The sequence below is a fragment of the Benincasa hispida genome, chromosome 6 (genome assembly GCF_027475165.1).
Source record: "Benincasa hispida cultivar pf3 chromosome 6, pf3_genome.v1.1, whole genome shotgun sequence".
In the NCBI taxonomy this organism is placed as follows: Eukaryota; Viridiplantae; Streptophyta; class Magnoliopsida; order Cucurbitales; family Cucurbitaceae; genus Benincasa; species Benincasa hispida.
The window spans coordinates 56,793,773-56,819,180 of NC_143483.1; the positions used below are offsets into that span (position 1 = coordinate 56,793,773).

The window sequence follows — 25,408 nt, forward strand, 5'->3', positions numbered from 1 at the left end:
ATATATGTGATAAGTCTATAGAACCTACACATAAGCCTCTATTCTTATTTATGCGATGACAAAGTGAAACACACATAAATAAGGCGACCACATAATATCATACCTATTCCTAGGGTGCATGCGATGTAGGTTAGCAAACGGAGCTTATCTCTAAGTTCCCCGCTCTTGCTTATACGTTCCAATCCACTCTCTCGAGTCTTAGATTTGGGTTTTAGACTACTCTCCCAAGTATGCCTAAATGATTAATGATGTGCTTATAGGACAAGGTAACTACATGAACTTGGCTGACCTAAGATTATTCCTATCTCTAGTGAACAATGCATACATTGCTTAATGCGACCAACTACTTACCCTCCCGGGCAGTTGATTGTTGTTGACTTTACTCATAGACAAGCATTGCGTTAGCCTATAGACAGGCGTTGTCGCAACTTCACACTAAGCAAATAAGGTTACTCACACACTCACGCAACGCACACCTCTCGGTGGGATGCTACATGTTTCATATCCCTAATCCACATGGCTAAGTATGCGATACCCAAGAAAACTCACTAAGTGTTGCAATGAAAGTAAAGATGCTAAACAAAGAAGATGGAGATGGAGTCGAAGGAAATAGAGAAATGCATTGAAAACAAATTGTACTATTTCCTTAATCACAAAATGTCATACAATACAATATAAGAAAATAAAGGAAAATGAAATGACCGGCCGAAAGCAAAGACTTGCTTCCAGCGGATGTGCGTCAAGGCTGCCGGTGGTGCTATGAATGGGCGGTGGAGCTAACTCTCTCGAGATCTAACTCCGGTCGAAGGCTCCGGTCGTCACTCAGAATGGATGAAAGAGGTGAAGAACTCTCAGGCATCTTCTCACTCATTTTGTCTGGAAAAAAGAAATATCAAGGAGATTTTTCCAGTTCGGAATGGATACCTGCATGACACTCTTATGGTTGTCTTTCAGTGCAGGGTATCAAGGATTCTTACGAGTGGTATCAGAGCTGCTTTACCTTGGGGCGAATGTGTGCAATGGCTCAAAAACAAATAGAAGAAAGAATGGAAAAAAACGAGAAGGAAGTCTCCAAAATGAAGGAAATGTTGCTGGGGCTTTGCAAAAATATAGAAAAACTTACAGAGGAGATGAGAGAGAGCAATGATGCTCGGAAGGCTGAAGAGTCAGGCGCATCTGATGGACGACGAATGAAAATGAAAGGAAAGATTGATGAGGCCAATTCAACACCCAACAATGGAGGAGGAGAAGCTGACAAAAGCAAGTACAAAAGGTTAAAAATACCTGTTTTCGCCGGAGAAAACCCGAAATCATGGTTGTACAAGGTCGAACATTACTTTGAGATCCATGAGTTATCCGATCAATAGAAGGTAAAGGTAGCTGTCATTAGTTTTGGGCCGGATGAAGTCGACTAGTTCCAATGGAGCCACAACCGATGACCCATCAATACTTGGGAAGAGCTGAAAAGGAGAATGTTCGAGTATTACAGACCTACCGGAGAAGGGAGTCTAGGTGCGAGATTGTTGAGGATAAGGCAGGAAGGATCGTATTCGGACTACGTGAAGAAATTCATGACTTATTCGGCACCCCTACCCGATTTAGCCGAAGATGTTCTCAAGGATGCATTCATAAATGGGTTGGAACCGACATTGAGGGCCGAGATTATTAGTAGAAAACCGAATACATTGGAAGAATGTATGCACGAAGCCCAGTTAGTGAGCGAGAGGAACATGGCCCTGAAGTTGGCCTTAGCAAATCTAGGGGTAGTTGGGCCAAGCAAAAAGGAAGCCCAAATGAAGGAGAGTTTGACAACTGAAAGAAAGAGTGGAAAGGTCGTGGAAGTGCAGACGACCAAACGAATTACATTACCTATTAAGAGCAACTTCATGAAGAAGGATCCACCGATGAAATGCATGTCTGATAGTGAGTTCCGAGAATGACTGGACAAGGGACTCTGTTTTAGATGTAATGAGAAATATGCACCTGGACACTGATGCAAGGCTAAGGAAAACCGCGACTTGATGCTATTTATCACCAACGATGGAGAAGAGGCAAACGGAGAAGAGGAGGAAGGGGAAAAATCAAGAGGAAAAGAAGATTTAGAAACAGAGGAGACCATTGAGATAGCTTTGAGATTAATGTGCGGCTTGTCTGCCCGAGGTACGATGAAGTTGAAAGGGAAGATGAAGGGGAAAGAAGTAGTAGTGTTGATCGACTGTGGAGCAACACACAATTTCGTGCACCATAGAATAGTGGAGGAGTTAAAATTACCGGTGAATAAGAAGAACTTTTCAGTGGTGATCGGCAATGGCACGACCATACGAGGTGAAGGGGTATGTAGAGCAGCAGAATTAAAGCTCCCCGACCTGAATGTAAAGGTGGACTTCTTGGCGATTGATTTGGGACAAATGGACGTGGTGTTAGAATGCCCTGGTTATGCACAACTGGATTTATTGGAATTCATTGGCCATCACTGACCATGTCTTTTTTGGCAAGGGAATCGCAAGTTATGCTGAGGGGGTGATCCGTTAATGACCAAAGCAGAGGTTTCATTCAAGGCATTAACAAAGACATGGCAAGTGGAGGACCAAGGATTTATGGTAGAGTTTCAGAACTACGAATTCGAGAATGAGGAAGGAAATAAGGAGAAGGGCGATCCTAACAAGTCTGAGAAGCTGTCAGTCATGATCCGAGCTCTGTTGGAGCAAAATGTGGACATATTCGAAGAACTCACAAAACTTCCTCCGAGAAAAGCTGTTGACCATCGCATCCTGATGAGTGCTAACCAGAAACCAATAAATGTGAGACCCGACAAGTATAATCATAACCAAAAAGAAGAGATTGAGAAATTGGTGGAAGAAATGCTCAAGGCCAGAATTATTCGACCAAGTCACAGCCCCTACTCCAGCACTGTCCTGCTAGTAAAGAAGAAAGATGGCGGGTAGAGATTTTGTGTTGACTATCGGAAGTTGAACCAAGCAACTGTGGCCGACAAGTTCCCTATACCCGTAATTGAAGAGTTGTTAGATGAATTGCATGGGTCAGCGGTCTATTCAAAGCTTGATTTGAGGTCGGGTTACCATCAAATCAGAATGAACGAGGGGGACATTGAAAAGATAGCCTTCAGGACTCATGAAGGTCATTACGAGTTTCTAGTGATGTCGTTCGGGCTCACAAACGCGCCGGCCACCTTCCAATCATTGATGAACCAGGTTTTTTGACCTTTCCTTCGTAAATTTGTACTAGTTTTCTTTGACGATATCTTGGTGTACAACCTGAACATATCGACACATGAGACACATTTGGGAGTAGTATTCAATGTCCTTCACGATCATAGGTTGTATGCAAATCAAAAGAAGTGCACATTCTGCCAAACCAGGGTCTAATACTTAGGCCACTGGATATCAGCCAAGGGGATAGAAGTCGATGATGGAAAGATCAAGGTGATGAGAGGATGGCCACAACCGCAAAATGTATCTGAATTAAAGGGATTCCTAGGACTTACGGGGTATTATAGGAGGTTTGTTCAGGGGTATGGAAGTATTGCAGCTCCCCTTACCTGACTTCTTCAGAAGAACTCGTTCAAATGGGATGAAGAAGCCAATTAGGCTTTCGAAAAGTTGAAACAAGCCATAGTGATAGCCCTGGTTTTGGCCCTTCCTAACTTCTTTAATTGCTTTGTGATAGAAACCAACGCCTCTAGAACTAGGTTAGGTGTTGTATTATCGAAAGATTTAAAGCCTATAGCCTACTTCAGTCAGAAATTATCAATAAGAGCTCAAGCCAAGTCCATTTACGAGAAGAAGTTGATGGCAGTAGTCCTAGCAGTGTAGAAATGGAGGCAATACCTGTTGGGGAGTAAGTTCACAGTGATTCCAAACCAAAAGGCCTTAAAGTTCCTAATTGAACAACAAGAAGTACAATTCCAACGTTGGCTGACAAAATTACTTGGATACGACTTTGAGATCTTGTATCAATCAGACCTGCAAAACAAGGCAGCAGATACATTATCAGGGTGCCGGCTCAGGTGGAATTAAGTGTCTTATCAGCCCCAACCATAATAGACATTGAGGTAGTTTTGAAGGAGGTTGAAGAGGACGAGGAACTCCAGAAGATCATCACCATTCTGAAGGGAAATTCGGAGAGGAAACCAAAATATAGATGGCAGCATAACAGGTTAACCTATAAAGACAGATTGGTGCTCTCCCGAAGATCTAGATTGACACCTTCACTGCTTCACACATTCCATGACTCAGTGTTAGGTGGGCATTCCGGGTTCCTAAGGACCTATAAAAGAATGAGTGGGGAACGATATTGGCAGGGAATGAAGACCGATGTGAAGAAATATGTGGAAGGTTGTGAGACCTGTCGAAGGAACAAATATGAAACTTTAACTCCTGCTAGTTTACTACAACCCCTCCCCATTCTCTATCTGATTTTGGAAGATTAGAGCATGGATTTTGTGGAAGGTTTACCAAAGGCAGAGGGCTATGATTCCATAATGGTGGTAGTGGATCTCTTAAGTAAGTATGCACATTTCATACCCCTCAAACACCCCTTCTCGGCCAAACAAGTAGCTGACATATTCATCTAAGGAGTGGTTCGACACCATGGAGTTCCCTTATCAATCCTAACCGACAGAGATAAGATATTTTTTAATAACTTTTGGAAGGAGATGTTCATGACCATGGGGACTAAATTGAAGAGGAGTACTTTGTTCCATCCTCAAACAGACGGGCAAACTAAGAGGGTGAATCGTTGCTTAGAGACCTACCTATGCTGCTTTTGTAATGAGCAACCGAAGAAATGGAACAAATGGATAGCGTAGGCTGAACTTTGGTACAACACGACCTTCCACGTCTCTATCAAGACAACCCCGTACCAAGCGGTCTATGGTAGACCTCCTCCACCTTTAGTCACATATGGAGATAGAAAAACCTTCAACAATGCAGTGGAACAACAGTTACAAGAATGAGATCTAGCTCTCAATGCACTGAAGGAAAACTTGGCCATTGCTCAAAATCGGATGAAGAAATAGGCAGACAAACATAGAAGAGAGTTGATTTTCGAAGTTGAAGAAGAAGTATATTTGAAATTACGACCATATAGGCAGAAATCCTTGGTAAGGAAGAGGAGTGAGAAGCTGGCATTGCGGTTCTATGGCCCTTACCAGGTAGTCGAGCGAGTAGGGAAGTTGCATATAAATTAGCCCTGCCGGCTGAGGCTAAAGTACACAACGTGTTCCATATATCGCAACTGAAAAAGAAATTGGGACAAGGCCATCAAGTACAACAACATCCGCCCATTTTAACCAAGGAATTTGAGCTACAAACAACCCCGAAGATAGTATTGGGAGTAAGATGGAATGAAGTATTAGCTACCAATGAATGGTTGGTCAAATGGAAAGGAATGTTAGAAAATGAAGCCACTTGGGAAGACGTACGAGCCATGAACCAACAATTTCCCCGTTTCAACCTTGAGGACAAGGTTCTTTTCAAGAAGGGAGGTATTGTAAAGCCACAATTTATTTACACTTACAAACGAAGGGGTAAAAAGGGAAATGAACCCTCAATTAAAGAAGCAAAGGAAGGAAACGTTGGAGAAGGGGGGACCACAAGGCAGTTATAAAGGACAATGGTGGTACGGGAGGAGGGCAGAGAAGAATGTGGTGAAAAGCTTAGCAAGCTTTTGGTGGAGAGAAGTACCCAACTCTCTCAAAGGTGCTAGGAGTGTTTCTTTTGTTTCTTCTTTTAGGTCAACAATTGAGCAGGCTAGGGGAAGAGTGTTAGTGTATTTTGGGAGGTATTTTCAAGAGGGTTGTTATGTGTTTACGAGAGACTTGAAGAAGAAGTATATAAATAAAGAGCATTTCGATTGCCCTGTTCTTTATTCTCTATTTCCCTCTGTTTTTTCTGTTTTGGTTGGTTGTCTTTTGGTGCGGGGTATCGAGGAGTCTTACAGATTATTCCCTAGCTAGGCCTTCAAGAAGTCATCATCTCTAAAATACTTTCCTTAAAGGGATTTAGCATGCAAATTGTCATGATTTCTCAGGATGCACCAACTATGCTTTGCAAGCAAAGCTTGATTGAATAGACTAATGTCTCTGAAATCCAAACCACCATCAAACTTTCTTTTGCATATATTCTTCTAGCTAATCCAATGAGCTTTATTCCCTTCCTTTGATGACCCCTCCAGAATTGTGCATAATCTCGGTTGATTTCCTTACAAATGCCCTTTAAGAATATGAAAATAGTTCACTATATATTTTGGAATAGTCTAGGCTATTGATTTGATAAGCACCTCTTTTCCGCCCAAGGAGAAAAGGTGTTCCTTCCAATTTTCGAAAGCTTTCCATACTCTATCTTTCACTCTTTTAAACAATTTGTTTTTAGGTAGATTAGTTAGCTCTTATCTAAAATGGGGAGAAATCTAAGCTCAGTGAAGTATTGTGAAACAAAAACAAAACAAATAGAAATGTAATTACTTTTAAATGGCAACAATTTGCCCATAGAAACAAGATTTAAGTCGTCGTCTTCGTATTATTATTATTATTTTGTCAATATATTTTTAATTTTTGTTTATTATAATAAAGGTGAGAGGATTCAAATCGTAAACTTTTTAGTTCATAACACATAATGTATACTAATTAAGCTGCGCTCGTTTTGACAAATAAAATTTATTTATAAACCCCTATTTCCAATCATAAAAAATTGAAAAATTTTAGTTTCTATTCCAAACTTGATAAACAATAATCAATTCTTATCTTTTTGTTTAGCTCCCTTAATTTCTATTATAAACCTTCAATTTTATTCATTTTAAGTATTGAACTAGAGTAGGTGTTAGTTACTTTTTTCTAGATATTCGACTCAATTGTATTCATCCACTAATCCAACAAAAATTAAAATTATTTTAAGACTCACTAATTTCAATTAAAATCTAACACACCAAATTAAAAAAATAAAAAATAAAAAAACCTAATATTGTGTTTCTTTAACAACTTTCAAAATGAAAGTCCACTTTAAAGTATAAAAAAAATAGAGAATATGTTAACTCAACCCAACCAACCAATCAGAAGCTTACATGTAATAAGTAGAGAGAAAAAAGTATTAAAAATTAATTATAAATCCTCATCCATCGCTTTGAGGGAAAGGAATAAAACCCCGAAATATGCTTAAAGAAGATAAAAGGGATATTCGAAGAAAAATTCTTCGAATATTCTCTCTCTTACCGTTATATTCCTTCAATTCTCCTTTCTAACTACTTCATTTCACAATCGCCATTGCCATCACCACCACCAGAATTCGATTATCAGTTCATTTTTCCGGCCGTCGGAAACTGTGGTTATGAAGTTCGGCAAGAGTCTGAGCAACCAGATCGAAGAAACTTTGCCTGAGTGGCGGGATAAATTTTTGTCCTACAAGGAGTTGAAGAAGCGGCTCAAGCTTGTTGAGCCTAAAGGCGGTGAACGACTGAGCAAGCGGCCGAGAATTGATGCGGAGGACGATTCTTCATCGAGTGAGGAGATGAATTTCATTAAGTTATTGGAGGATGAGCTTGAGAAATTTAATAGTTTCTTTGTTGAAAAGGAGGAAGAGTACATCATCAGATTGAAGGTAATTTTCTTCTTCGACTCTAGTTTTCAATTTCTCGTTCTGATTAGGAGAGCGTTGAGATCTGTGTTTCGGTTTGTTCTGGAGAGAAGAAATTGAATTAGACTTCGGATTTACTTCATTCCTTTTGCAATTAATGATGTAGGTATGCGATTCAATACTGGAATTTGACCTAGCCGCATGAACGAACACCAGAAAAATATGATTCTTAAATGTCCTTGGATCTTAGGCATTTTTTTTTATTAAAAAAAAGAGAGAGAGAGAGAGAGAGAGAGAAATTTAATGGGTCGATTTAGGCATTTAATCCTGAAAATTCTGTAAACAAGATTTTCGGAGATTGTTTGTTAAAATTATGATTCAGATGTCCTTGGATCGATTTAGGCACTTAATCCTGGAATTCTGTAAACATGATTTTCGGAGATTGTTTAATGTTTATGTATCTGGTTTGTGTCGATATGTAGAACTGTTTGATGATTCACATTCATTCAAGATTTCGAGTAGAGGAAAATCTCTGGTTTAAGAAATTTGTTCCAATAGAAGATTAAATTCTTGAATTTCATCTGTTTAGAAGTTATAACCAATCATCATTACAGGTCCATGCTGATGACCAAATTGCTTCCACTTTTCTTTTTTAATATAATTCAGGAGCTACAAGATAGGATCGGAAAAGCAATGGATTCCAATGAAGAGATGGTTAAAATTCGCAAGGAAATTGTGGACTTCCATGGAGAAATGGTTCTCTTGGAAAATTATAGTGCCCTTAACTTTACAGGTGTGCATCCTTTGGTGTTTTTTTTCTTTTTTAAATTGCAAAAATCACGCATGCGCAATTACACATTCAAACAATTATGAAAATAAAACCATCAAATTTGTAGTGATCGTAGATAGAAAATAACCCTCGAACTTATATAATTTCTAATTTGAAATTCTAATTTTAACTCTTGTACCAGCTGGAAGGCTCAATTTTTACCATTAAAAATTTGAAGTAATAATTACATCTAACTCTATTTTAGTGGTAGATTTTTGCAATTTACACATTTTTTTCCCTTTTGCCTTTCATGTATCCTTTCCCTACTTTATGTATTGGTTGGCTGGCAATTACGATGCTTGAATGTATATTTATACCATTTTGCAGTCAAGTCTAGAATATGAAATTTTGTCTCTTTTCTTCGATGATGATGAAAATTCTGTGGTATTGATGAACTTTATGCTATTTTAATGTTCTTCCGGCACATAATGATATCTTTAATATTATAGACGCTTCGAATTGTGGCCACAAACTGTTGAATCAATTCCTTTATGCTAAGAATATGCTTCGGTTGCCTTTGAAAAAGAAAAACACTTTATAATACTGAAGAAATTCTTTACTGCTCACAACTTGCATACCCTTTTATTATAGGACTTGTGAAAATCTTAAAGAAGTATGACAAAAGGACTGGTGCGCTGATCCGCCTACCCTACAGTCAGAAGGTTCTGCAACAGCCTTTCTTTACAACCGACCTGCTTTACTCGCTCGTGAAGCAGTGTGAGATGATGCTGGATCTTCTATTCCCTTTGAATGAGCTGCCTTCTTCTTGTTCAAATGGAGTCGATGAAGTCGGTGCTCCTACAAAGCCAGCCACCACCAACATTGATGATCTGCTTAAAGCAACTAAGGAACTATCAGAGATTGAGTATATGGAGTCACTTTATATGAAAAGCACTGTGTCTGCATTACGGGTTTTGAAGGAAATCCGAAGTAGGAGCTCGACTGTGAGCGTCTTCTCATTGCCACCGTTGCAAATGAATGGATTAGAGGATACATGGAAGAACGTTCCAGTGCTAGAAGAAGTAGCCAAGTAGAGGATGGTTCAGATATCACCAACTATAAGGAAGTTCCCTTTTAGTTTTGTATGTCTTCCTTTGATGTTCGTGTGGAGTACTTTTGATACTAACAGTAACACATGTAAAACTAAAGTTCAAATGATGTAGAATCTTATAAAGGAATGGTAATGTTTACGATATATTTAGCAACCTTTGCCTACTAAACATGTAACGAGAGCGAGCCGAAGAGCGAAAATAATCAAACAAGCAAAAGGAATGGATCAGGAGCATTAAACACCATGATTTGTCAATGACAAAAACAAATACTGCATAAATGTATACTTCACTTTTACCATGTGTAAGACCCTTTTCCAGGAAACTAGGAAATGGTGAAAGAAAATGTAAGCTCAAAATGGAAGCCATCTGCTAAAAAGCTAAGCTAATGATCCACACATTATAGCAATGCATCTTGAGCAAAAAAAATACTCAATATAGTCACCACTACTTAACTAAACACTTCGACCTATAGTTTATAGTTTCTTATCTCGAACAGTACAAGACAAACGACTGCATTGTTCCAACCTCAATAATTTCTCCCTCGGACACCAAAGTTATCCAAAAAGAATACCAAACTTTTTTAAGGGATTCAAACCTGGAATTCATAGGGGTTAGAGGAGGTATTAAATACCTAACAACTAGAGTATATCTAAGTCAACAACTCTACTATTTAGTAGGCTTTTATTAGCATAACAAGCCCTGTGAGTTTGATTAGACAATTAGGTAAACAAGGTGGAAAATGCCTCCCAAGGGGCAGCCCTGTTGGCCCACTAGGGTCTCTTTGTCAAACCGGCTTAAAGGTTCCAAGTTCGAACCTTTGGGTGAGCTTAATACCAAAAATGAAAAAACCCTTGACGTCTCCTAAGTCTGGCCTTGGGGCGGACGCAGATGCCCCACATATAGTCTCTAGGGGAGCAAAGCTCCCACTCCCGGTTAAAAACAAATAATGGGAAAATGATCACAGTTATTGAATAGAAAATAAAAATGCAGATTAGATCATTCTAATGATAAAAGCACATCAAAACAATTATAAGAAATAACTCAGTGTCCTGTAAAATGCTGGGCTATGTAAAGAGATAGACTCCATTGAAAGAAGTGAACTTTAAATTCTAAACACTCACAAGATCATGCTCTCAAAAGGAATCCATAATGATCCAAGTGAACAGCTGATCCTTGAGCTGCCTTGAACCTCACTTATCAGCATTTTCAACATTTTCAGCAATCATTTTCTCGTAACGACGTTTGAACCTCGCAATCTGCCCAACACTTTCAGCCATTTGGCGCCTTGCTCTCAAGTGGTAAACTTTACCAACATGGTGTATCTTGGTCATCATAACGTGCATCAATCTGCCACTCTGAGTGACATATGATATCCACTGCATTTGAGGGTGCAAGCCTTTCTTCATTGTACAGATCTGAAATCATAACTAATACTTAAAAATCAAAGCTTCAAGAGAAAAATAGATGGTTAAATTATAGATTTAGTCCCTAAGGCCTAAACTTTCAAATTTGTGTCTATCTAGTCTGTAAATTTTAAGTGTCCAGTAGGTTCCTAAACTTTCAACTTTGTATCTAACATGTCCTTGTACTAATAAAGTGTCTCATAGGTCCTTAATCTTTCAATTGTGTCAAATAGATCCTTCAAGTTTCAATTTTTTATCTAATAGGTCCTTGACCTATTCAGCATTTATTATTCAGGACCAACTAGACATGACATTGAAAGTTTATGGCCCAATTAGACATAAATTCAGTTTTATATTTAATACATTGGTTACTTTTTTAAAATTTGGATGTATCAAGGATCTACCAAACATTTTTTAAGTTCAAGAACCTGTAAGATACTTTTTAAAACTTGAATACCAAATAGACAGAAACTTAGAATTTCACCCAAGTTGACACAAACAGAAAAAAAAAAACAATCATGGTAAAGTTACATTTGAATCTAAAACAAGAAGTTTCAATTCTCAAATGACAATCTTTTTTGTTTATATGTGGGAAAGCAAGAGCGATGAACATGTACAATACAACTATACCACCTACAAGAAGAATTTCGTCAAACATTTGGTGGGCTCTATATAAAGTTCAATGTTCATCATCCCAAAGGAGAAGAAATTTGGAAGTGACAGCCACATTGAAGGGGTATGAAGAAGGGTGATCATGAACAAATATACCATTTTATGGTAGAATATCATCGAACATTTGGTGGCCACTATGCAATGTTCAATGTTCGTCACACCAGAAGAGCAGAAACTAAGAAAGTGACAGCCACACTAAGGAGGAATGAAGGACGAACAAATACAAGCATACCACTTCATAGAAGAATTTCATCAAACGGCTGGTAAGCATTGCGCAATGTTCAATATCCGTAACCCAAAAAGAGTATGAAATTTGAAAATAACCACCATAATGAGGCTGTAAGATACTTCTCAACTATAATTTATCCCAAACCCTAAATCGGCTGCCTAATGATGCGCAGATATTTTCTCAGAAATTAAACAATTAATTTTGATGAAACAGAAACCTCTCGCGTACCGTTTAATGATCGAGAATACAAAAGGTTAACTCCAGAGAAAATCATCCACAAATATCATATACAAACAACCCTAAAAATGGGAATTGGGAGAAGTTAAATGACTTCAAAAATGGAGACGAAACTTACGGATATTGACAACCCACAGTGTCAAAATCTTCCTCTCCAAGGTTCTGATTGTTGAAATACGTCCGTTTCTGAAAATATCCGCCAATTAGTACTAGCAATTTAGATCGAATCAATAGAAAGGGAAAAGAGACGGTGAATCTCACTAAATCGAACACGTCTGGAGGAAGAAAGAAGATTGGAAATAGAAGAAGAAAGAAAGATGGAGAAAGATGGAGAAAGAGAGTACCTTGCGTGGAGAAAGGGAAGCTGATACTGGAACTCACGGCGGGGCGGCGAATAAGGAAGACGGTGAGGAGAGTTGTGCAATTACTGTTATGTCCTCGATGACGGCAACGGTATCAACACATACTGGTGAACTGAGGGTATTTTGGTCAACTTGTAATCGTAGTCGGATCTGTTTGGCCGTGACCTTGCGAGAGTTGACGTATCTATACTTTTAAATACTTTTGACATATGTATCCGCGATTTGACATATCTTTGTACTTTTTTTTTTTAAGGAAAAGACAAGTAACTCATCTAATCTTTCTCAATCTAAAATTAGGCAACCTATTTAAAAAACTCGCTAGACTAGAATCATCTAATCTCCATCTTTACATTTGAGTCTCCACAAAATCCATCAAAATATAAACTATTTAAATATCTTCAACAATAAGTTTTTCGTTTATCTTCATGCTTCTCTCTAATATTCCTCTTCTTTCTTTTTTGCAATATGAGTCACTTTTGTATTGTATTTTATTAACTATTGTGCTTCAATATCTTAAATGTTGTTTTTTTGTATTGTATTTCAATGTTTGTATTCTATCTATTGTTATGAACTTATATGCTAAATTTATCTATATCCTATATTTTTTTTTAAAGAAAAAAATGTATATCAGTATCCTCGTTTTTTTAGAAATATATATATATTTAAAATATACATATAAAAAAAATAACGTATCCTTAGACGTATCTGTATCTTAGTTTTTTAGAAATTAGCGAATCGCCTTATCCGATCGTATCCGTATCGTGTAGCCAATCTGTGCTTCATAGGTCGTGACTTTATCATTTGTTTAAAAAATATCATATATTTTTAAAAATAATTATATCGTTCTTAACTTTTATAAATATTCCAAAAGTATCATTAGAATAAAAAAAATTAGAATGTTGGATGAAAATTGAGATATTAAATGGTGTGGTAGTGATTTAAATATAAAATATAGATCAAACTCATCGTTTTAGGTCGTCATCACACAGTTTCAAGTCTCGATTTTTGTTCTAAATTCTAAAGGATTTTTATTTCAATGGTAGTTTTGAACATTTATGAAAGTTCGAGATAATATTGCAACTTTTAAAATGTATTAGTTGAAAAAAAAAATATAACGTAAAGTTTTAAAAAATAATTTAAATTTTACTGAATATTCATTGTATTTAATTAGTAAATAAAGTTTTAAAAAATCAGAACTATATATTTCTTATTTCAAGTTAATTTATAATAAATAAATATATAAAAATAGATGGATGAATCAAATTAATATACAAAATTATATACTTGGAATAAAATTTGTGAAGTAAATTGGTAAAGAGTGACATAAGAATATAAATTACTTTTATTATGGGGTAGGGGTAGTTCTTTGATGGTTGCTTTTTGGAAAAAAGAAAAAGAAAAAAATATATTTCATAAGGATTATATACCTTCATTTAGAAAAAAAATAAATAAATATTTAATGATTTTGACATTGAATAAAGAAAAATCTTTTGTAAACAAAATTGAATGTTGTTTTTCTATTATATTAGGATCCAACCTATCAAATCAATTTTTGAGGAAAATTATAATAACTAAATCTTCTCATGTTTTTAAGGTTTTTTTAAGTGTTACTTGGATTTATTTTTTATTTTTTTTTTGTTGATATCTGATTTTGATAATTTTTTTTAGTATACGACTAAGATATGAATATTTGAAAAGAAAAAAAAACAAAATAAAAAACTATGATTAGACTAAAATGTTTATTTAGAAAAATAGAAGTACCTTCATTTTTAATTTATTTATTCTAAATTATAAAACTTCAAGAGCTTTTAACATTTAAATATAATAAATAGATATATAAAAATATTATAGTAAATAAAGATACAAAAAGAGATCGATAAATCAAATTGAAATACACAACGATATAGTTGGATTAAAATAAAATTTGTGAAATATAATTTATATGAAAGTAACATAATACCATAAAATATTACTTTAATTATGGGATAGTTATTTGAGGGTTGCTTTTTGGAAGGAAAATAAGGAAGAATTTTTTTTTTTCATAAGCAGTATATATCTCAATTTTTGTATCGAAGGAAAATCCTATCGTAAACAAAATTTATAATAAGTGAAATTGATAGTTGTTTTTTTATCATTAGGATCTCAAATCATAATTTTTTTTTTAAAAAAAATATAATAATTAAATCTTCTCCAATTATTGTTTAACTTTTTGTATTGTTAATCAAATTTACTTTTTGAGTTTATTGATACATGATTTTAATGAATCTTTTTTTAAGTAGCCACTAAGTTAAAAATTGTCAAATATATATATATATATATAAACAACAACACCAAAAACAAGGATCGGAGGAAAAAACTACCTTCATATTTTAAATATTTCAATTTATTTTTTCTTAAAATATAAAACATCCTTTTGTTTTTAACATGTAAATGAAAAAAATAAGGAGTTTAATATTTCTTTAACAATAAATAAATAATTTTATGTATGTTAATGAAAATGACCAATTTAATTGGAGCAAATAAATCAAACATTAAGTTTAAAAAATCGATCAAATAAAATTTGAAAATTTGAACTTACTAAGTTTTAAAAAATCAACAAAAGGTATGATTAAATATAATGTATAATGGTGAACTGAACCAAAACATCTACAATGATGGATTTCATATTGAGAGTGGGAAGAACCTATAATGTTCATAGAAAGAACTATGTATACGATAATAATAAGGAAATAAATTTGAAAATTTAAACTTACTAATTTTAAAAAAATAACAAAAAGGATAGACTAAATTTACAATGGTAGATTGAACTATAACATCTACAATGATGGATTTAGAATTAAGAATGAGAAGAATTTATAATGCTCGTAGAAATAACTATGTATACAATAATAATATGGATATAAATTTGGAAATTAACCTCTACATAGAAAAACAAAGACATTGAATTTGGTTTGGATTTAGATTAGAGATTTTCACAAACTATTCAATTTGAAATCATAAAAAGATAAATTACCAGAAGTGTAGACAATACAAAAATAAGGTCAATGTCATGCTTCAACATCATTACGATTCCTTTATAGAGATTTGAAGGAAAAATTTGGAACATGTTGTAAATATGGAGAAATCAGGTGGGTTACCAAGAAGGATTTATGAAACACAATCATGACAAACAATCACATGAAAGGGTGGAGTAAATAGATTCAACAATATTAATAACTAATAAGGGTATAATAAGTAGTAACTAACCTAAGAGATAGGAGGGTATAATGAGAATTTGTTTAAAATGGAAGGGCAATATAGGAAGATAAAGATTCTTGCATATGTCTCTATTTAATATAGTATAGATATAGATTTTTTAAATAAAGGAAGTTCAAGGGTATTTGTTATAATTTAACCTTTTTCTTTTTAAGTTTTTAAAGCATTTCTATTTAGTCCAACCAATATTTTAAATATATTTATATCGAAGAAAATTTTAATGGAAATACTGATAAAATGTTGATATCGATAAATATTTTTAAAAAAATTAAAAAAAGTACATTTTACACTCTGTAAACAAGTTAAAATGTTTATTACTTATATTGTAAATCCACATTAGTTATATCTCGTTACTTCTTTCTTTTTTTAATCTTACATAGATTTTTTACGATAGAATAGAAGTGTCAATTCACTCATTTGTTGATGTCAAACTCGTAGATATATGAAAATATCGATGAAAACATCTTACATAGACAAAAAAGAAAAAAAAATTAACACGATGAGTCCAACTATGTAGGTGTGAAGATTCAAATATCAAGTTTTTTAAAAATGTAATTAACCGTCTTGGCTATACTAGTTTTGCTAAAGAGACGTTCCTTTCGGTCTAGAGACAGAGGTTAGAAATATGATCCATATGTTAGTTCTCCATTTGTTATATATAGATATTGTTTAATTTATTTGGATTGAATTGATAATATTAATTTTCTTTTATTAGGAAGAAATTATTTTAAATAACAAAACTACTGAAAATATTTACAAATAATAACAAGATATCTCTTATATGTAATGACACGAATAGATACAAATAAAGTCTATCCTGATTTGTTGTAGAAAGACAGTAAAATTTTACTATATTTGTAAATATTTTGATTCATTTTTCTATATTTAAAAATAGTCATTTATTAGTCTCCCATAAACTTAACAACTAAATAGATGACAAGTGAAAACCTAATTCCCAACTTCTATGAATATCTTTAGCTTTGACGTATAGTATTAAATTTAATCGTTTGTATTTTACTAATTATCTCAATATGCTATTAAACATTAAAATAAAATTTAAAAAAAGAAGACTTTTCTTGGGACAATTTTTTTTTATAATTGAGAAACCGAAAATCATATACTGGTCATATATTACATCTCAAAAATCTCAAATCTTCGGGGGAATGCAACCAAAGCAGAAAAGCATTCATAATTTTCAATTACAAACTTGGGAATTATGTGAACCATTATACAAAATTACTCAAATTAATACGTTTTTTCATCTCAGATAGGTCATTAATTGACTTAAAATACTCCAATTTCTGATGCAGGTGAAAGAAAATTCATACTTTGCAGTACAAAGTACTAACTGTCAGCTGTACTCATAAATCCACCCACAAAACCAGCTCCATTACAGCCCCCACAAAGGATATCCCTTTTGCCTCTGCATTGTTAAAGACATTAACTAGTTCAGAACCTCAAATTTTATCATTAATAAGATTATAATCTACTCTATATCATTAATTATTTCAAGAAAATCTATCAGATATCTCGAAAGGAACAATGGTTGTGATTGAAATAGCCTTATTTCAACAAATGCAATGAGAACTCTAAATAGGTTCTTTGGAATTAGACTGAACTCGTTGATAATAGATGCAATGGTTTGTGTCAACTCCAGCATAACTCAACTAATCAAGGCATATATCACGATCGAGAGGTTAGTGTAATTATTGAACTAATTGTAAATGCAATGGTTTATACACTGTTAGGGAACGTTCTAGTTAAGTAGATGACCCGTTAGGACCATCAGAGTGAAACTTTAAGCCCACATACGGTTGCTTGGTTTGTGAGCCAAACACCTCCTTACAATTAAACTTACAAATTGTGCAACTTATATTTGGAAGAATTAGATGAAAGCTTGACCACTCACTATTTTCCATCCTAGTACTTGCAAGTTGTAAATTATCTAAACCATTTTGGTTTACATGTCTTTATAATTCAAACCTCTAGAATGAAGCCAAGTAATAAGACAGACAAAACAACATTAAGATCAAGGAGAGTTTGTTCATCAGTACCTGCACAACCAGCATAAGCTACCAGCTTTAAACTGTCCATTGAAGTGATCCACTGAATTAACTCCTGTTCCTTTACACTGAGAACATAGGACAGCACCTAAAAATTGAGAAGAAAAAATTATATGTTAACTCAGTCTCAATGCTTGTTCAATCTCTCAACTTTGTTCAAGTGGGGCTGTGTGTAATTTTCAGATCGAAAAGAAAACAAAAGAGAGGCATTTTTATTCGGGCCTGCAGCAATGTTTGAACCTCCATTTAAGAGTTTTGTGAGCTTTTGTAGAGTGATTCATGAGAAGATAAATCATTATCGAGTAATTGTAAACTCTTGTACTTTTTCTCCTAGACATTAAAGTGAAACTTGCCTCGGTAGCAGAGAGCTAGATGTAGCCACATGGGGTGAACCGATATAAATTCGGTGTTAATTTCTCCTCCGTTATCTTGATTTTACCATCTTCTTATTGCTTAGGAGTTTTAGGTTGGTTTATCTTTTCTTTTAAGTTGAGTTCCAATTGTTTCTTATTCAATACTTGGAACTAATATTTGATATGGGATTTGGATAATATATTGTGTTGGAATGGGCTGATTAAATTTAGAAGATATATTATTGCTCCCCAACATTGAGCTTACAAAATCTTTACATTGTTATTCTTATTTCTTCATTTTTTTTTTACAACATGTGGGGTGTTGGGAGTTGAACCTCATACCGTTTGAGCTATGCTCATGTTGGCTCTTATTCCCTCCATTTGAGAACATATGATGTATATCTTCTGTAAAATATTGAATGAATTAAGACCAAAGGTTACACTATTTCTTTGTCTCTCTCAAAATCTATCAACTGATCTTCTGTTTATCTATTTCCAATCATATTTGCTTTCTTCTAAGTTTGATCAAATGTGCCTGCAACTGTATAAAATCAAGTTCTACCAGCCTTTTCATAATAACCAAAAGAACATAGTCAAACTAATGGTTCATTTTACCAACCTTTTTTTCATTTTTTGATAAGAGAGAACTTTCATTCAGTTACCTCATCCTTTTTAAGAGTTAATAACGTATATTTTGTTACCATTCAAAAGTTTGAGAGAAAGTTGGGAATTTGAAACAGAAGAAACACATATTAACTGAAGGAATAAAGAAGGAGGTCCCTATTTTCTATGGAGATGACACATACCATTTCCATCGCAGTCAGTGCAAACAATGCTTTTGTATTTTGTGGTTTGGTTACTATCTGCACCATCTGAAGCCTGTCAAAGCAAGAATAAAACACATTCTGAGAAACTGAAAAAGAAGACTAAATTGTGTTCTTCTTCTTCATGCAGTTCAATAGTGAGTTAAATAGGGATCAAGTAACGAGGTCTTTTTGTAACTATGATTTTAGTTTGATTTTGTTGGATTGGAGTCTAGTCTTTGGGTCTTCTACTCTTGTGGGCTTGCTTTTTTCGTATTACTTTGTATATTATTTCATTTTTCTCGATGAAAGCTTGGTTTCTTATATATATATATTAAAAAAAGGTGTAATCAGGTTGAATTGGATTTGTTTTAAGCCAAAACTGACATCAAGACCAATTTTCTTAAGAAATCAAACCAACCAACCATTATACTTCGAAGTTCTAACCATCAAAACCAACTTGATTTGGTCAGTTTCATCTTACATCCATGTATTTCAACTCAATTAATATTCATCTACCTAGCTAATGGTTATTCAAACAAACATTTCCACTCATACATTAAGATGTTCCTATTAAATCTATTGGAATGCCTTGAATCTATTATTTAACGCTTCGACCAAGTACGAGAGTCTCTAACCCTAGAAGCATATCGGTAAATTAAATTATTCTTTCTAATAAAACTGCTCTCTCACTCTACTCATAAATGTAGTTAAGACACTGTTGGCGAACCATGTACTAATTCTCTATTGCTTTAAGTTTACTGTCCATTTTTATTTGTCAATTTCTTAACAAAACGCTTAGCCAAAGACAAACGGTAGAGAATTAAAGACTATTCCATAGTTTCCAGTTCCACAATCCGCTGAATTTCCAACAACTTATCCACAAAACAGACATAACCAAACAAGTTCATTTCATTTGAAAGAAGGAAAATAGGAAAGAAATGCCAAGAGAGACAATCATACCTTGACCTCAAAAGACAAAAGCCTAATGGGGTTTGTTCTTTGAAAAGCTTTATTTATCCTAAAAGCCTTCTGAGGCACTGAATTTCCAAGAAGAACCCCTGCAAAATGCGAAAGGGAAGGACTATAAACACATTTTGAAAGGGAAATCAACAGAAACAAAACCAGACAACTTTTGCAGAGAAAAGTTCATAAAGAGCTGATTTGAAGAAGAAAATACCAGAGTTGGGCTTGCTTGAGTGATTAAAGGAGCAAATGGGTGTGGAAGAACATGTAGAGAAAGCCATTTAAATGGGGCTTTGGAGTTCGAATTTGTTCTTGAGGAGAGAAATTCAGAAGTTTTCCGATGAGCTTTAACGTTCTGCTTCTGCAGTGTGTTGATGATGGTATTGTCTGTGATTTAGTTGGTGGGAAATGAAGCAAATTTAACCAGATAAGGCCCATCATCCCCTCCACTTAATTACCAAATTACCCCTATCGATATTTTTTCCTTCAAAAAGCTAGATTGGTAAAGGAAAAAAAAATCATTTCTTATCCTTAAAAAAAATGCATTTTCGTCCCTAAACATTTAAAAATGCATTTTCGTCCCTAAACATTTATAAAAGTAATCTTCTCTTTGACCTCGAGAGTAATACATTTATAGAAGTAATCTAGTCTATGAACTCTAAAGAGTAATAATTTAGTTTAAATATTTTTAAACAATTTAATAATTTATTATCTAAACTTTAATAAATAATAATTTAGTTTATATATTTTAAAATTTATAAGGATTTAGCCTCTAATATAAAAAACCTCTTCAAATTTAAGTGTCAACTTTTATTACGTAACGATTTTAGCCTTTATAGTTTATAAAAAAATAATTTTTAAACAATTTATCAATCAATGTGTGTAAGAAATTTCATTAAATCTTAATAATATATTTCACAGTAAAAACTAAATCGCTACAAATTATAAAGTACAAGAACTATATTATCACATTAAAATTCAAAAACTAAATTGTTACAAATTTAAAAATACACGAACTAAATTATTACTTTTATAAAAATTTAGGAACCAAAGTGTGTTTTTAACCAAATTTGATAATCCTAAAATTTTAATCTAATGAAAATAGATCTTAAACTTTGATAGTGTCTTAATTTTACTCTAAACTTAAATAGATATTATAATTAATATATTTTACTACACTTTTATCTTGTGTGCGTTTGTTCAATAGTTGATTTGTGCATCGGTGGAGTTTAATTGGGTGTCATACTTAGATTTTTTTTTGTTAAAATAAGTAATTTGTGGGAAAAAAAAAAGATTATTTACAGCAATTAATGGAAACTAATGAGTTTGCAAACTTATAGGAGAGAGCACCAAAAGACCACGAATTTACTCATCAATCATACATTTTCATCACAAATGTTTCAAATTTTTTTACAAGGGCATTTAAATAAATTGCTCATTTTTGTGAGGACTCAGGGGTATTTGTGTAAATTCAGTCTTCTGCATGAGGCAACACTTTCACTTCAACTCGTTTCTCGTCCTCATAAAAAAGCAGCAATTTTGATTTGTTTTTAGACAACAGAAGCGAATTCAGGATCATGGGTTGCACTCTCTTCTCTTCTTCTCGATTTTTCTCTTGCCCAAGTGAGTTTCTTAGTTTCTAGGTCCTTAAGATAAGAACTCTTGTGTAATATATGCCCTGTTTCTTCAGGATTTTACCCTTTTCTTCAATTCAAGGGAGACGTCATTTCTTTTTGCCTTTACAAATTCTGATACTTGGCTCCTTAGTCTCAATTTCAATTTCTCAGAAATGGGTTTGATTTTTGTGGGAAAAAAATTGCTGAAGAAGAATTAATTGTGTGTTTGATCAGATAAAGAAGTGGATGGTTCTCTGAGGAATTTGAGAAGCTCATTTTATGGTGCCCATATAGTGTTTGATAAAAGTTTTCTGAGAAGAAACATAAAATGTAGCGGTCGTAGCTTCTCTGTCGTGGCCTCAGTGGTTTTCTTCCTCACCTTTCTTCATTTACTTTCAATGTCTGATGAATTTATTCCTTTTGTCTTTTTGGCGTTGCATTTATCCATATGTCTTCTTCCAACATTGCTTTTATAAAATGCAGAACTTTTTTTAGATGGTTTTATGATTCTTAAAACATCAGATCTATTTTGTTTGCTTAAACCTTTTGTTGGAACTTTGATGCTTATTTACAACACGACCGAACTCTGTGGTTAAAACATCTGCACCTTCTCGTCAGATTGAAGTAAAATCTTCACCTCATACTAAAAAAAGTCTTTAAAAAATGTTTGGATTACTTTAACCTTTGTATTAATTTCGTTTTGGTACCTAAACTTTCAAATATTTTGTTTTAATTCTTTTTTTTTTCTTTCTTTTTTTTTTTTTATTCTGCCAGCGGACTTATTTTGTTGTAATTCCTTCACTTCCAATGTTTTTGAATAAAAACTTTCATCTTGTATTCACTTCATTGTAGGTCTATGTTTATCTCTACAGTTTTTTATTATTTATTTCTTTATAGTGAAAAGAAAAAAAGAAACTAACTTTTGTGTTTCATAGCTTGGAAGGAGGGTCAAGGGCCGAGAGACTGTAATTCCTGATCCAGATTACAGAATTCCAATAATTTTACTTGGTGGGTACTAAAGAACTCTTTGCCTGCTAAGTCTTGATTTGCACACTTTAGAAGTCCAGACATTTTGAGGATAAAAACTGCTGTTGAAAATTGACGGGTTTTGGGGTTAGTTCTCAAATGTCGTGTAAAATCCAGGTAAAAAAAGGTGACAGTGATAAAACATACATATAATTGCACTTTCTACTTTCTCCAAAGTACATTGTGAATATCATTTGGCATGTTAGAAAGCAAGGTTCTCTAGTGTCAAAGTCACTCCTCTGACTAAGCTATGCTTGGAGAATAATGCATTTTGTATTTTCATAATCATCTAATGTAGTCCACTTTAGCCGAGCACATTGCTTTATCTCTGGATTCTACATGAAATACCTTGTATCATTGAGGATTTGTCCTTTCTTTTTTACTAAGATTTTACGTAGAACTGTGTTTACATCTCTAACAAATTAATGCAGACCATTATCTTTCTTAGCAGTTTACCCTTCCACTTCATCTTTTAAGTACATCATAATTGTAACAGGTGCTGCTGGCGGGTTAGCTTATACTGATAATTTGCTACCAGCTGTACCTATTGGTCTTCTTGGGCTACTGCTACTGGTCCAGGTAATAATAAAAAAGAATAGACCTTCAAGAAAGAAAGTTTCACTCCTAAGATCTTAAGATATATTCAGAAGATGCCTTCAAATTTCTTAATAAGGTATTGAAAATGCATGTATGTTTTTCTAAGTATCAGTTGATGGTTTTTCTTCCTTCTTCCAGGCTACTCGAGTAAGATTTGTCTTTGACAATGAGGCATTGGTATGTCTGCTGAAATTCGGAAAATATTTGTTTATCGTCATATCCAATATGGAATCTGGAAAAGTGGAGATATTTTTCGTTTTTCTTTGCATTGGTGAAGGAGTTTAAATTTCTTTTTGATTCTCTTGAGACCCATGTCTCTGCAAAAGTTATCTAGATTCAAGAATGACAAGATCAGTCTTATGTTATGTGATTTAGGAGGTAAAAATAGGCGATCAGCTTGAAGACTCTGGTGAAAATGCCTTTGTGGGTGGAAAGAATCGTTGGAAGTAGGTAGCTTTACGCACCCGAATGAACTGCATATATAAAGTGAATTGAATCCATGTTATTTACTAATTACTGCAGATATTCCACTTTCGTGAACTGGGAGTTATGGTGGCCAAATTTTCCCATTCTGGTGTACTTCAAAGAAACTCAAACAAAGCCAGAAGGCCAAGTGCACTTCTTCCCAGTAATATTTGTAAGTTCTAATTGATGCAAATGAGGTTTTCCTAATGATACCTTGTTATCTTCACTAGAAGAATTTGACTGGTGGGAAGTTTGTTAGCAAACTGCAATTTTCTTTAATGATCAGAATGGGAAGCAACTGTATGATGTCATGGTGGAAAGAGCTGGTCCTTCAAAAACTAGTGGACCGAAAGAATCCTAAAGAACAGACCCTTTTTCCAGTAAACTTGATCAGGTAAACACTAACTTGAGATTAGAAAGGTTTAAGTTTGTAATAATCTAGTCTTCGTGCTTTCAAATTTGTAACTATTTAGTTCCTAAACTTTAATATGTAGCAACTTTAAAGTTTGTAACCATTTAATCTCTATCGTGAACAATAATATTAAGATTTATTGGAATTCCTTGGATATGTAGATTTTTTTTAATACCTCTTTGCATATGTAGATTGAGTAACTGATTAGAGATTGGATGTTCTTAGAAACTAAAAAAACTAAATTATCCATAATAAAAACTGACGCTTAATTTTGATGAGATTTTTCACGGCAATGATCAAATTGTTTTAAATTTGGATAACAGAAGTTTAAGAAACTCTTCAATGAAAGTTCAAGAACCATAAATGCTTCTTCACCAAAGGATTGCCATGAAATAAGTACTTTGATGGTTCAATCCTTTTGATAAGTCCAGACTCGAAATAGAGAGCAACTTTGAAATTTACTGAGAGTTCTAAGTTCTTGACTGAACCATTTGTTTGCAACAGGCTATGAATCATTAGCAACCAGTGTCTTCAACTACTCTTAATATTTGTGTACATATTCAAAAGGTCTCATATATTTCGATGTCTAACTCTCACTGCAGGAAAGCTATGGGCGTGGCCACAACCAGTTGAGTTTCACATCAAGATCCTTCTCCATGTACATAATTCATAGACCAGATTTTGAGGCTGCTTTAGTGACAGCCAAACTTTAGAGTATCACCATATAAGTATATTGATAATACCCATAGACGGTAAGAGATAACATTCATACTGTGAGAATTGAGTATCTTTATATGAAAATTATACCAAGTCTAATGTTACCCTTAAACCGTTTTCTATTCTCATAGCTTATGACTGGAGCATGTAGGGGAACAAGAGAATTGAGTATCTTTATATGAAATTATACCAAGTCTAATGTTACCCTTAAAAGCGTTTTCTATTCTCATAGCTTATGACTGAAGCATGTAGGGGAACAAGTGAAAACTAATTCAACCAATTTGATTTAGTTGGACGGAGCAAGAATATTTGTCGATATGTCAATATGTCCCCACCTCCAAATGTCGTTCAACTAAAACTAGAGAGTGAGAGAAAAAAAAGCTCGTTTCTCAAGGCTTGTGGACTAAGAACACCAACACCATTAAATGCGTTTGAAAAATTAGTAAGTTAGGGTTTTTTTTTTTTGTACAAATGATCTCATTTGAAAGGCCCAAATGAGAAATGGAAAGTGGTATTCTGCTTACATCATAAATATGTGATTTTACTAATTCGTCCTTGAGATGCACCTCTTGCGCTTGCCAATACGAATTTACTCAATCCTCGATGGCTTGTTACATGTTCTTCGATGCACGGTCATTCAATACCCAACTTCATGGTCACTCGATACGGTTGCAATCGTCACGTGTATACTCGATCATATCCACGTCATACTCGACGCTTGATTACTTTATACTCGATTATTTTGAATTCATAACCTATTTG

The 25,408-nt window shown here is 34.1% G+C and overlaps 4 protein-coding genes across 5 annotated transcripts; 2 read left to right on the forward strand and 2 right to left on the reverse strand.

The window, feature by feature from the left end:
• The first annotated feature begins 7,115 nt into the window (after positions 1-7,115).
• Positions 7,116-9,623, forward strand: LOC120079924 (SPX domain-containing protein 1-like). Its single transcript, XM_039034380.2, has 3 exons — positions 7,116-7,613; positions 8,256-8,382; positions 9,010-9,623. The coding sequence occupies exons 1-3, from the start codon at positions 7,344-7,346 to the stop codon at positions 9,450-9,452; spliced, it is 840 nt and encodes a 279-aa protein (XP_038890308.2). The 5' UTR covers positions 7,116-7,343; the 3' UTR covers positions 9,453-9,623.
• Positions 9,624-10,437: 814 nt separating this feature from the next.
• Positions 10,438-12,481, reverse strand: LOC120079925 (Ribosomal protein L31). Of its 2 annotated transcripts, none has more exons than XM_039034381.2 (3): positions 12,356-12,481; positions 12,130-12,197; positions 10,438-10,885 (listed from the first exon to the last, which is right to left on the reverse strand). In XM_039034381.2, the coding sequence occupies exon 3, from the start codon at positions 10,874-10,876 to the stop codon at positions 10,661-10,663; it is 216 nt and encodes a 71-aa protein (XP_038890309.2). In that variant the 5' UTR covers positions 10,877-10,885; positions 12,130-12,197; positions 12,356-12,481; the 3' UTR covers positions 10,438-10,660. The 2 variants fall into 2 exon arrangements, with proteins under 2 accessions (XP_038890309.2, XP_038890310.2); XM_039034382.2 differs by lacking the exon at positions 12,356-12,481 and adding an exon at positions 12,273-12,332.
• A 4,218-nt stretch (positions 12,482-16,699) lies between these two features.
• Positions 16,700-20,307, reverse strand: LOC120079502 (protein BUNDLE SHEATH DEFECTIVE 2, chloroplastic-like). Its single transcript, XM_039033710.2, has 5 exons — positions 20,028-20,307; positions 19,811-19,908; positions 18,851-18,923; positions 17,683-17,779; positions 16,700-17,051 (listed from the first exon to the last, which is right to left on the reverse strand). The coding sequence occupies exons 1-5, from the start codon at positions 20,092-20,094 to the stop codon at positions 16,973-16,975; spliced, it is 414 nt and encodes a 137-aa protein (XP_038889638.1). The 5' UTR covers positions 20,095-20,307; the 3' UTR covers positions 16,700-16,972.
• A 966-nt stretch (positions 20,308-21,273) lies between these two features.
• LOC120079360 (uncharacterized) lies at positions 21,274-24,758 on the forward strand. Its single transcript, XM_039033521.2, has 9 exons — positions 21,274-21,436; positions 21,664-21,794; positions 22,365-22,437; positions 22,952-23,034; positions 23,191-23,229; positions 23,428-23,498; positions 23,575-23,689; positions 23,804-23,911; positions 24,532-24,758. The coding sequence occupies exons 1-8, from the start codon at positions 21,391-21,393 to the stop codon at positions 23,876-23,878; spliced, it is 633 nt and encodes a 210-aa protein (XP_038889449.2). The 5' UTR covers positions 21,274-21,390; the 3' UTR covers positions 23,879-23,911; positions 24,532-24,758.
• The last annotated feature ends 650 nt before the right edge of the window (positions 24,759-25,408 follow it).